Source organism: Somniosus microcephalus, unplaced genomic scaffold (assembly GCF_052327205.1).
Source record: "Somniosus microcephalus isolate GS21.2 unplaced genomic scaffold, FLI_Smic_1.0 unresolved_chr1, whole genome shotgun sequence".
Lineage (NCBI taxonomy): Eukaryota > Metazoa > Chordata > Chondrichthyes > Squaliformes > Somniosidae > Somniosus > Somniosus microcephalus.
The window spans coordinates 111715731-111729211 of NW_028225179.1; the positions used below are offsets into that span (position 1 = coordinate 111715731).

General features: G+C 43.9%; 2 protein-coding genes across 2 annotated transcripts in view; one reads left to right on the plus strand and one right to left on the minus strand.

The window, feature by feature from the left end:
• Nucleotides 1-13481, minus strand: part of LOC147095707 (complement C4-like) — a 450539-nt gene that overhangs the window by 288249 nt on the left and 148809 nt on the right. The gene's annotated exons all lie outside the window — the stretch shown is intronic.
• LOC147095709 (complement C4-like) overlaps nucleotides 1-13481 on the plus strand; it is a 115242-nt gene that overhangs the window by 94471 nt on the left and 7290 nt on the right. Inside the window, exons 2-5 of the mRNA XM_085974170.1 lie at nucleotides 3993-4185; nucleotides 7629-7809; nucleotides 11214-11284; nucleotides 13104-13189. Of these exons, the coding sequence (XP_085830296.1) occupies nucleotides 3993-4185; nucleotides 7629-7809; nucleotides 11214-11284; nucleotides 13104-13189 (531 nt within the window). The remainder of the gene's footprint in view (nucleotides 1-3992; nucleotides 4186-7628; nucleotides 7810-11213; nucleotides 11285-13103; nucleotides 13190-13481) is intronic.

Here is a 13481-nt window from a genome sequence, read left to right on the forward strand (position 1 = left end):
TGCCTTGCACATCAGTCTTTTCACTGTCTGGACCGATTTTTCCACTAGTCCATTGGACTGTGGAAAGTGAGGACTTGACATCACGTGGACAAAGTCCCACTCTTTGGCAAAGTGTCGGAAACTTGCATTGTAAAACTGGGGTCCGTTGTCTGTGAAGACCTCGCTTGCCACGCCATGTCTGGAGAATATGGCTTTCATACATCTTATCACAGCATCTGCAGTGGTGGTGTACAGTCTACAAACCTCTGGATACAGGGAGAAATAGTTTGTGACTACAAGATAGTCCTTCCCTTGACATACGAATAGGTCAGCGCCTACCTTCTGGTAAGGTCTGTCTGGCGCTGGGTGTGGCTTCAGTGGTTCTACAGGATTGCTTGCTTGATATTTCAGTCATATTGTGCAGTTTGACACCTCATTTGTCACATCTTGGTTGATTTGTGGCCAGTACATCACCTCTTGTGCTCTTTTCTTACACTTTTCGATTCCCAGATGTCCTCCATGGATCCTTTTTAGCATCTCTTTTCTCAGACTCTTTGGGATAACTATTTTACTTCCTTTGTAGATGATGTCTTCGACCACTGATAGTTCCACCCTGCAGTTCCAGTACTCTGCCATGTCAGGTGAGCAGTCTTGCTTCATGTTGGGCCATCCATCCAAGATGCTTTTCCTCAGTCGTCTCAGTGTTTCATCTTTGTTTGTCTCAGTCTTTATGAGCTCCATTTTTGCATCTGCTATGGGCAGTGCACTTGTGATCATGTCCACGTAGGCGTTCACTTTTTCATCCATTGTGGTGTTTGCGGGCTCACTTGGGTCAACAGCTCTGGACAACGTGTCTGCTGTATACATCAGCTTACCTGGTGTGTACGCAACATTCAGTGTATAGCGTTGCAGCCTGATCATCATTCTTTGTATTCTAAGCGGACAGCTATTTAGTGGCTTTTGGAACAATGCAATCAAGGGCTTATGGTCAGTCTCTACACTGATTGCTTGTCCTGACACAAACTGGTGAAATCTTTCACAGGCGTATGTGATGCTGAGCAGCTCCTTTTCTATTTGAGCATATCGCGTCTCCGCGTCTGTCATTGAGCGCGATGCATATGCAATAGGTTGCCAGTCATCATATTTTTGCAGAAGAACGGCACCGAGCCCACTCTCTGATGCATCTGATGATATCTTGATGGGTCTCGCTGGGTCATAAAACCTCAGAACTGGTTCCTCTGTGAGCAATTTCTTTAGATCGCTCCATGACTTCTCATGCTCATGATTCCATTCCCATTCTATGTTCTTTTCAGTTAGTCATCTCAGTGGCGCCATCTTTTCTGAGAGGTTGGATATGAATTTACCCATGTAGTTGATCATTCCATTAAACCTCTGCACGTCCTTTTTGCATTGTGGCTTTGGCATATTCTCAATGGCGGACACCTTTCTGGGATCTGGTCTGATGCCCTCACTGCTAAGGATATCTGCCACGAATGTCAGTTCTGTCACCCCGAGCTGGCATTTCTCTCTATTCAGCTTCAGGTTTGTTTTCCTTGTTGCTTCCAGCACTTTTTTCAGTCTCTCGTCGTGCTCAGTTCTCGTGGTTCCCCATACTATGATGTCATCCATTGATGTATCAACTCCCTCCAGGTGCTCATAGATCATATGGATAGTTTTGTGATACTCTTCAGGAGCTGAGGCAATGCCAAATGGTAACCTTAGGAATCTGTATCTGCCAAATGGACTGTTGAACGTGCACAGTCTTGAACTTGCCTTTTCCAGTTTCATCTGCCAAAATCCTGATGATGCATCTAACTTGCTGAAATACTTTGCATTTGTAAACTGTGACATGATTTCCTCACGTGTAGGAAGCTTGAAGTGCTCTCTCTTTATTGCTCTGTTTAGATCTCTTGGATCCAGGCAAATTCTGAGCTTTCCATTCTTTTTGTCCACAATGACAAGGGAACTCACCCACTCAGTTGGCTCATCTATCTTCTGAATCACGTTCAGGCTTTCCATCCTGTCCAACTCTGCCTTCAGTTGCTTTTGAAGAGCAAACGGAACTTTTCTGCATGGTTGTATGACCGTTGGCATACTTTTATCTACTCTGATCGTGTGTTCTCCTGGAAGGCAGCCTAGACCCTGAAATAGGTCATTGTACTCTTTCATGAGTTCATCATAGACTGTCTCTCCTTCGCTTTCCACAACGAGGACTCTCTTTACCAGGTTCAGTCTCTCACAGGCTATTAAACCTAGTATGGCCTGCACATCCTTTGGCACCACGATTAATGCTAGCGTGTGCTCTCTGTCCTTGTGTGTCACTTTGACAATGCATCTTCCTTTCACTGGTATATCAGTACCTGAGTATCCTGTCACTTTCACTTTTATTCCATGTATCTTTGGTCTGGGTCTAATTTTCTTAAAATCAGTCTCTGATATCACATTAACTTGTGCTCCAGTATCCAATTTAAATGGAATGTGTGTGTCATTCACTTTTAGTGTCAACATCCAGTTTCTTTTTTCTTTTTTGTTTTCAGACACAACATCCACATAGAACTCCTCTATCTCGCTTTCATCTACTGCATGGACCTTGCTTTGTTGCACTTGGTTCTTACAGCAACGGGCATAATGGTTGTTTTTGTTGCAACTATTGCATGTTTTACCATATGCTGGACACTTTTTTGGTGGATGCTGTGTACCGCATCGACTACATGACTTTCGATTGTCCCTTTCATTTTTGTTCGCTGGCCACGCCTCTTTTTTCACATTGGCGCTCTTTTTGTTAAACGGTTTGTGTCCGTTCTTTCTCACTGCATCCACGTTGCAGCTACTGTCACTGAACAGCTCCTTTGCCTGCGACTTCACAGTCTCTGTAGCTCTACACAGTGCTATGGCTTCTCCCAGGTCTAGATTTTGCTCTCTTAGCAGTCTTTCCCTTAGACCATTATCTGGAATACCACACACCAGTCTGTCTTTTATCAGCGAGTCTGTCAGTCCCCAAATTCACACGTTTTGCTTCTGTTTCTCAGTTCAGTCACATACGGATCAATAGTCTCTCCCGTTTTCTGTACACATGTGAAAAATCTGTGCCTCTCAAACGTCACGTTACGTTTAGGTATGCAGTAGGCCTCAAACTGTTCCATTATTTTATCCAGCTTCATTTTGTCTCCATCAGCAGCGAATGTGAAGTTATTATACACCTCCAGCGCTTCATCACCCACGACATGTAAGAACACTGACGCTTTCATTTTATCACTTTTCTCGTCAGCTCCGATTGCCGCTAAATACAACTCCAAACATTGTTTGAACCTCCTCCAACTTTCAGCCACATTACCTGTCAACTGAAGCTTCGCTGGTGGGTGTAAACCTTCCATTTTTTACTTCGTTAGCTATTCTCCAAAGGTAAGTAACAATGTTCTCTTTTGGCTTGCTAATATGTGGAGAGCTGATTTAACTTCAGATTTTTCCTCTTCATCTTTTTCGATCCCACTTCTGACACCATGTATTGATTTCTATGTGGGTTCAATGACGACACATTGATGAAAGAGAATGTCTTTTTATCTAAAGTATGTTCAACTCAGTTAACAGCATTACAGGAGACACCATCTTAGAGATCCATCTAAAACGAAACTAAAACTAAACTGTCTCTCTCACATGCCCTCTGCTGGTAAGGAATAAATAATCAAACAGGCAAATGTGCTGGTAAGGCATAATAATCAAACAGGCAAATACCATCACTATTTGCTGATATCATTACACTCGTCAGCTCTTCTACCGATTTATTCCCAGGCCTACAGAAAGACCACTAGAGGAATAATAGGGATACATTTCCACGGGAGTTCTGCTGGTCGTCCATCGTAACTTCGGCGGAAACCTCGGGAAATGGCTGTCAATGTGGAGAACACTTGGGGAAATTCACCCCTATTATTCTGTGCGCATGTGTGTGGTTTTTCAATGAAGGGACCCATGTCTAATATTGATTAAAACATGCTTTGACTTCTTCCGTTTGCTAGCTACTTAATTACAGCCCCCAACATTATTCATGTTGGGGTGAAAGAGAGCATCACCATTCAGCTGGAGGGAGCAGGAAATCCTGTCCGCATCAAAGTATATTTATTCGATGTTACAACCTACACAAAGTGTTCAGACGACGTTGATTTTGAACTAAAGGCAGAGAATCGTTACCATCAAATTAAAGATATCATTGTAAGTACTACCACCGTAATCCGTCAAGTGAAGTGTAAAGAAATCTGTCATTTGCTTATTGTAATGTTACCTCTTATTGAAGAGCACATTGCATAGTCCAAGTTCGTTACTATGTCAATGTTATGCTAACCTTATATATAAACCATTGGTACTCTAGTGCAAAAACAGACAATGGAAGTTAGTTACTTATTTGGAAAGCTTGATGCATTGGAGTCCACTCCCTCTCTGAGCACTACTGTCCAACGGATTCTTGAATTTCCAAAAATAATGTATGCAGTGTTGCACTGGGCAGCATGGTAAGCTATGCTCTTACTCTGTCACAATATTATTTTCGAAATTAAATCGATATAGTTCTCGCTGCCAAAGTTAATTTCCATCCACAATAAAACGCAAATTAATTAATATTATGCATCCAGTTTTATTTGCTGTCTAAAGCTATCATTGTATGTTCTGAAGATTATAAGGTGCATATTCCTGATGTGGTGGGGGCTAATTAAAAAAAAACTTGCATTTATATAGCGCCTTTCACGACCACCAGACGTCTCAAAGCACTTTACAGCCAATAAAGTACATTTGAAGTGTAGTCACTGTTGTAATGTAGGAAACACAGCAGCCACTTTGCGCACAGCAAGCTCCCACAAACAGCAATGTGATAATGACCAGATAATCTGTTTTTGTTATGTTGGTTGAGGGATAAATATTGGCCAGGACACCAAGGAGAACTCCGCTGCTCTTCTTCAAAATAGTGGCCATGAGATCTTTTACGTCCACCTGAGGGAGCAGACGGGGCCTCGGTTTAACGTCTTGCCTGAAAGGCAGCACCTCCGACATTGTAGTACTCCCTCAGCACTGCACTGGAGTGTCAGCGTAGCTTTATGTGCTTAAGTCCCTGGAATGGGACTATGAACCCACAACCTTCTGACATCAGAGGCAAGTGTGCTACCCACTGAGCCACAGCTGACACTTTCAGACTAACTCGTAATTAAGGAACATGTTGACCCAGAAAATAATGTATTAGTCATTTCTATAATTATTGAATGAAAAATTCTTTACAATGACTATTCCCAATTAAAAGTTAATGTGGGGGTTTATTTTATCGAACTTGCTGGGTGTGAACCCCGCAGGATCGGGTATAACGTCGGATTTACACACCACCCATTGTTACTCACCAGTGACTTCAATAGAGATTAAAATCAACCGACTCTTAAAACCAGCGTTACACCTGATCCCTTCAGTTTCCCGATGGGTGCGTTAGTTTAAAAGTGCCCCCAATGATCCTGGATTATGGCCCGGATTTCGCAGTCAGTGGTGAAGCGACGCATTTGCTGCTGACCTCGTGAAAGCTGCCCACAAAGATCTAGCGATTTCTGTGGCGTGGATTGCAGCTCTTCCGACCTCTGCTTGAATCTGTCGCCAAATCAAGCGAATCTCCAGCGTCCAGCCACAGTGATGTCATCAAGCAGGCTGAGCAGTCAATTGCATTGAAGAATTCTCGCAGGCAGCAAACCAGGAAGCAAATTGCACAGATTCGAATTTAGTTTTTGTAAATTTTACAGCGAGCAAAATAAAAATTGGGACATACACAAAGGATTAAGGTAGAAACTGAAATATCATAAACACAACTTAAAAAATATATTGGCCCTGAATTTGCAGTCAGTGGCATAGCTAATGAATGAAATCCGTACTTACCTCATGCGGCGCCCCCTTCACAAAGTTGCTTTGAAATGCTGCGGAGTAGCGGCCCGTGAATCCCAGGGATGCACCGTTGTGCGTAAGCGTACTTGAGATCACGTGAGAGTATGCCGTCATACCGACTGCAAATTCAGGGCCCATTATTTTAAAAAAACATGTCATTCTTAATCATATTAATGGAAAAGTTGAACATTTCTCAAATATAAAACTAGATTTTCATGGCCAGCAGTCAATATGCCTCTAATACCCAGTTACACCTCTTTCAACAAGAGTTAACTTTTTAGGCGGGGAGTGGTGGTTTGAGGGTGTAGTGTTGCTTAAAAGCATTATTCAAGCGTAATAGAGAAGTTTTTGTCCTTCAGTGTGATTTTCATTAGTTGCCGGCTCTGGGGAGTTCCACAGCACAACCTGTGGCGAATCAGGGAATGACTGACCGCAACGTCTAGATACCCACGTTTATCTGAACAAGCGCTAAATCCAGAAGTTGCTGTTAGTTTCAGAAGGATAATGATAGCGAGTACTGACAGATTCGCTGTCATTACCACCTCAAAATCCTGGCTTATAAACGAAAATAAAGGAAGCAACATCGGCTGCGGATTTATCATGCCTTGGAACTTCTTTTGTAGCAGCTCTAGGTCAGAATGTTGTGGGTTCAAGTTCCACTCCACAGACTTGAGCACATAATAAAGCTAGGCTGACACTCCAGTGCAGTGCTGAGGGAGCGCTGCACTGTCGGAGGTGCCGTCTTTCAGATGAGATGTTAAACCGAGGACCCGTCTGCTCTCTCAGGTGGACGTAAAAGATCCCATGGCACTGTTTCGAAGAACAGAATGGGAGTTCTCCCCAGTGCCCTGGCCAATCGTTATCACTCAATGAACATAACAAAAAAACAGATAATCTGGGTCATTATCACATTCCTGTGTGTGGGAGCTTGCTGGGTGTAAATTGGCTGCCGCGTTTCCTACATTGCAATAGAGACCACACTTCAGAAGAACTTCATTGGTTGTAAAGTGCTTTGGGACATCCTGACATCTTGCAAGGTGCTATTTAAATGCAAGTCTTTTATTTTCTTGTAATTGTGACATAGAACCTAGCCGACGTTGACAGATAAGAAGCGAGACCTGGAATGGACAGGTTGTCTTATGAGGAAAGGTTGGACAGGCTAGGCTTGTATCCGCTGGAGTTTAGAAGAGTAACAGGTGACTTGATTGAAACAAATAAGATCCTGAGGGGTCTGGACAGGGTGGACTTGGAAAGGATGTTTCCTCTTGTGGGAGAATCTAGAACTAGGGGTCACTGTTTAAAAATAAGGGGTCGCCCATTTAAGACAGAGATGAGGAGAATTTTGTTCTCACCGAGGGTCATGAGTTTTGGAACTCTCTTCCTCAGAGGGCGGTGGAAGCAGAGTCTTTGAATATTTTTAAGGCAGAGGTAGATAGATTCTTGATAAGCAAGGGGGGTGAAAGGTTATTGGGGTAGGCAGGAATGTGGAGTAATCAGATCAGCCATGATCTTATTGAATGGTGGAGCAGGCTCGAGGGGCCGAGTGGCCTACTCCTGCTCCTAATTCGTATGTTTGTATGTTCGTAAGCTATTGGTTACACGATCAACATTTTGATAGTCTCAGCCACTGTTCTTGCAGGGCAGTATCAACGGTCAAGTCACACTGGAGCTAGGCCATGGCTCAGTGAAATATATAAGCAGACTAACCAGTTTTAGCACCACTGACCTCCACAGTATCAAACCCACAGGCTCTCCCTGACCGTATCAAGAAAGCTAACATTTGGTTACGTAAAGACAAATACATCTCCCTTGCTGCTGAATGCCAGCAACTGTTTCCGGAAAGGAAAATGGTTCCCGTCCTGCTCTCCTCGAAAAAGGGTTACATATTCATTCAGACAGACAAGCCAATATACACGCCAAACGAATATGGTGAGTACTGCTACAGTATAATGCACACGTTTCAATATTTACATTAATTTATTATATTTATAATAATATCAAAAAGGCGAGGGAAGCCCAGCTAATGGTTTGACACAGACTACGTTCTGATAGAAATCGGAGGGCTTCCCTCTGTTCATCGAATAATGAAAGCCTTCCTACGTTCGGACACAAACATAGGGATTGGAAAGGAATACTTAATATCATTTTTCATGAATACATTATTAGGTGGCACTTTATAAAGTCAACACTTTTAGGAAACCTTGACTCAACTCAATGATTATTCTTGCATTTGCCAAAATCTATCATGTTTAAATTCGCTTGAGAGCAAGAACAGCTAGATTTTAACAGACATTTTAGGTGATATCTTAAATAGGAAGGATCCTGTGAAGTCACTTGACCTTATTCCATTTGCTAGTGATGAATGTATGACCAGTCATAAAATCATACAGCTGGAGAGTCTAGAACTAGGGGGCATAGTCTCAGGATAAGGGGTCGGCCAATTAACATAGAAACATAGAAGATAGGAGCAGGAGTAGGCCATTCGGCCCCTCGAGCCTGCTCCGCCATTCAATGCGATAATGGCCGATCATCCAAATTCAGTACCCGGTCCCTGTTTTCACCCCATACCCCTATATCCCTTTAGCCTTAAGAAATATAGAAACATTATGGATTTTCTTCACTCAGAGGGTTGTGAATCTTTGGAAATCTCTGCCCCAGTGGGCTGTGAATGCTGAGTCTTTGAGTAGATTCAAGGCTGAGATCGATAGATTTTTGGACTATGGAGATCAGGCGGGAAAGTGGAGTTGAGGTCGATGATCAGCCATGATCTTATTGAATGGCGGAGCAGGCTCGAGGGGCCGAATGGCCTACTCCTGCTCCTAATTCTTATGTTCTTATGTTCTTAGAAGGAGGCCATTTGGCCTGTCGTGCCTGTGCCAGCTCAGTGAAAGACTTACCCACTCAGTCCCACTCCCCTACTCTTTCCCCATAGATCTGCATTTTTTTTCTTTTTCAAGTATATATCCAATTCCCTTGTAAAACTTACTATTAAATCTGCTTCCACCACCCTTCCAAGCAGTGCATTCCAGATCATACCTGCTCGCTGCATAAAATTATTCTCCTCTGGTTCTTTTGCCAATTACCTTAACTCTGTGAAATCTATCAAAACCCCTCATAATCTATTAAACCTCCCCTTAATGTTCTCCACTCGAAGGAGAACAATCCCAGCATCTCTACGTAACACCACATATTGTCTCCACGTAACTGAAATCCCTCATCCCTGGTATCATTCTAGTAAAACTCGTCTGCACCCACTCCAAGGCCTTGACATCCTTCCTAAAATGTGGTGCCCAGAAGTGAACACAATTCTGCAGCTGAGGCCTAACCAGTGATTTATAATGGTTGGCCATAACTTCCTTGCATTTATACTCTATGGGGGAGAAATTTGGCTGCTTTGCGCCTCCCGTTAGTGCTTGCGTGGGGTGGGGGGTGTAACTGGGTGCTAAGGGGATAGCGACCGGGCACGGAGAATTCTGCGATGCCCGTGAACTTCCCTGGCAGTTTAGTGCTGGGGCTAACACTTACCGCCTTGCCCTCTATGACGTCTCGATGTGCGAGGCGCTAAAGTGCGCAGCGCCCCGTTACCGCCCCGGGTGTGAGATTGCCTCCCGCCACCCTGCTGTATCGCCAGGTGTCAGCAGCATCAGGAAGAGGAGGCGTTGCCCCCTCGGCTGGCCACTTGGGGTGCGCTAATTAAAGGCAGTGGGTTTCAGGTAGGCCACACTTTATTCTTTGCACCAGAAGGTGCCTGCTGAAAGTTGTCGATGCTTTACTGCTGCAAGATTTCCAAGCGCTCCACTCTCTGAGAGTGTTTGGGGCTGTAATAGTAGTCGCGCAGGTCGCCCGGCAACACAGAACTGAGCACAAGTATGTTGCGCACCATCATTAGCCCTTCCCTTGAGCGAGGGAAGCAGCCTCCGATGCGCGCCACATTGTTCAGTGCACTGCCGCTACTGCCGCACTCTTGCACGTTAGCGCCATAAGGGAAGCGGTTAGCGCTTGATTTAATGCTCCATCTCCCTCTTGGACCATTAATGCTCAATTTCCCGGGACCAGAAAATGATGATCGCCTGGCGATACGTTTCCCAGATTTCAAATGTTATCGTCCCAAAGCGGGGCGCTATGGAATTTATAGCCCCCAAGTCTCTCTTTATAATGCCGAGGATCTCGTGTGCTTTTTAACGGCTTTCTCGACTTGTCAGGCCACCTTCAAAAATACGTGAATGTGAACCCCCAGGTCCCTCTGTTCCTGCATCCCCCCTTTAAAATGTCGTTTAAACTCCCCCTCCCCATTCTTCCTTCCAAAATGCATCATTCGAGAGGATTCGAGTACAGGAACAAGGAAGTCTTGCTGCAGTTATACAGGGCCTTGGTGAGACCACACCTTAAGTATTGTGTTCAGTTTTGGTTGCCTTATCTGAGGAAGGTTGTTCTTGCCATGGAGGGAGTGCAGCAAAGATTCACCAGACTGATACCTGGGATGGCAGGAATGACGTATGAGGAGAGATTGGGTCGATTGGGCTTATATTCGCTAGAGTTCAGAAGAATGAGAGGGGATCTCATTGAAACTTATAAAATTCTAACAGACTAGACAGACTAGATGCAGGAAGGATGTTCCCGATGGCGGGGAGTCCATAACCAGGGGTCACAGTCTAAGGGGTAAGCCATTTAGGACTGAGATGAGGAGGAATTTCTTCACCCAGAGAGTGGTGAACATGTGGAATTCTCTACCACAGAAGGCAGTGGAGGCCAATTCATTAAATATATTCAAGAAGGAGTTAGATATATTTCTTAAGGCTAAATGGATCAAGGGATATGGGGAGAAAGCAGGGACAGGGTACTGAATTTGGATGATCAGCCATAGTCCCATTGAATGGCGGAGCAGGCTCGAGGGGCCAAATGGCCTACTCCTGCTTCTATCTTCTATGTTTCTATGTTTCTATTTCACACGTCTCTGTATTAAATTTCATCTGCCATGCGTCGGCCCATTTCACCAGTCTTCCTCGGCCGCCCCTTGTGCGCCTCCCCTGGTTTTCCTTTCTATTGGATGGAAGCAAATATCAGGAGAGGTGTACAACCTGCGGCCAATCAGATATCACCTGCTTTATATTATTGCCAGAAGTCCAAATCTCCCTCGGTGGGTGCTTATTACTTCCACCACGGGACGTGGCGACCATCCCATCCTCCCTAATATTAAAAAAAATAGATTCCATGTTAAGCTTGTAAAGTGTCAGCTAATTTAGCTAAAAACATGGCTCATTCAAATGCACTTTGTTTAAATCTTTTAGATCAAAATGTTGACTAGAGTCTATTTGTTTTCTTTTACTGCGTAGTGCGTTACAGGATCTTTACTCTTGATCATTATATGAGACCAGTGAGCGAGAGCATTAAAATAACTACATACGTGAGTACATTGGAGTTCTGTGGCATCAGTCAAATGCACTTTCCACTATATTTTATGACACGGCAGTGTAGAACAAGTACAACTACTTCAATTTCCAATTTTCTGTATGGTGAACTATATTATCCGTGCAGTTCTATTTCATTTTCTCCCTAGCACCCCTCTGAGGCTGAGCCACACTGTTCGCAAACTTGGTGTCATATTTGACCCTGAAATGAGCTTCTGAACACATATCCGCAGCATAACAAAAGACGCCTATTTCCACCTCCGTCACATCGCCCGCCTCCGCTCCTGCCTCAGCTCACCCGCTGCTGAAACCCTTAACCACGCCTTTGTTACCTCTAGACTTGACTATTCCAACACATTCCTGGCTGGCCTCCCACATTCTACCCTATGTAAACTTGAGGTCATCCAAAACTCAGCTGCCCGTGTCCTAACTCGCACCAGCATGGTGGCATAGTGGTTAGCACTGTTGCCTCACAGCGCCAGGGACCTGGGTTCGAATCCGGCCTCGGGTGACAGTCTGTGTGGAGTTTGCACATTCTCCCCGTGTTTGCGTGGGTTTTCTCCGGGTGCTCCGGTTTCCTCCCACAGTCCAAGGATGTGCGGGTTAGGTTGATTGGCTATGATAAAATTGACCCTTAATGTTAGGGGGATTAAATACGTGGGGTTACGGGGATAGGGTGGGGTAGGGGTTACAGGGATCGGGTGGGATATGTGTCGATGCAGGCTCGAGGGGACGAAATGGCCTCTATCTGCACTGTGAGGTTTCTGTGATTCTGTGAAGTCCCGTTCATCCTTCTCCCCTGTGCTTGCTGACCTATATTGGCTCCCGGTTAAGCAACATCTCAATTTCAAAATACTCACCCTTGTTCTTAAATCTCGCCATGGCCTCGCCCCTCTCTATCTCTGTAATCTGCTCGAGCCCCACAATCCCCCCACCCCCCAAAATATCTGCGCTCCTCTAATTCTGCTCTCTTGAGCATCCCTGATTATAATCGATCAATCATTGATGGTCATGCCTTCTGTTGCCTAAGCCCTAAGCTCTGGAATTCCCTCCCTAAACCTCTCTGCCTGTCTTTCCTCCTTTAAGACGCTCCTTAAAACTGACCTCTTTGACCAAGCTTTTGGTACTCTTCCCTAATTTCTCCTTATGTAGCTCGGTGTCAAATTTTTTGTCTTATAATACTCCTGTGAAGCGCCTTGGGATGTTTTACTGTTAAAGGCGCTGTATAAATACAAGTTGTTGTTGTTGTTACATTAATGATGTAAGTCAATACCTAAATGGGCAAGCAATTTTAAATTATGTCTCTGTACAAATAGTGGAATCACAGATTGTATGGCTTCATTATATTCTAGTTTATGGTCACTGATGCATTAATTAACACAAATAATTACAAATGTGATTTTTATTCCTGATTTTAATTATTAGTTATTTTGCGCATGGCGACTATTCATATTTATCACATTTACTAAATTTCACTATTGATCTTATTTCAAGTATTAATGAAATCTATGTTATTATCGACTTAATATGTATCTTGGATTTTCGCCTGCAATGTCTGCGGGGTTTTTCCTGATTCCACCACTTTAACTTCATTGGAAACCCGGGCAAGCAGTTTTAATGGTCGTTGAACTTCCTTTTACCACAGATTTTAACCCATCTTCCGCCGAAGTTACAGCGAGGTAGCAGGAAAATTCTGCAGAAATTCTACCCCGTTTTGTTAATTAAGTATAATCGAATACGCTGTCAAATATGCACAGTATAGAGGATCGTTGCTGTATTAAGTCTAAATTTGAATGCATTCAATTCTCCTCCTAGAACTCCAGAAATATGCAGTTTCCCGGCTTGTTGGTGAAGTCAGGAAACGTAGTCACTCGGCCGCTAAAGATCCCAAATATCGCAGAGTGAGTTGCCACAATATTTGAGAAATTAACCTTTTATCCCAATCGGAGTATAGCGTTTCATCGAATACTTCTACTTTATTTTTTTAAACAAGTTCAGTTGCTACAGCTTTCGTGCCCATTGTACTGTGTGGCTATTGCTCAACTGGGCAAGACAGAAAGAAGGATTTCTCACCCTACTGCAAGGTGATCTGTTCAGCAAGTCATCAGTCGCAGCTGATTAAATGATTATTAATACACCTATATGCTGAAACTACAAATCAAAAACTGTACGATTGAAAACAGTGTGCAATTT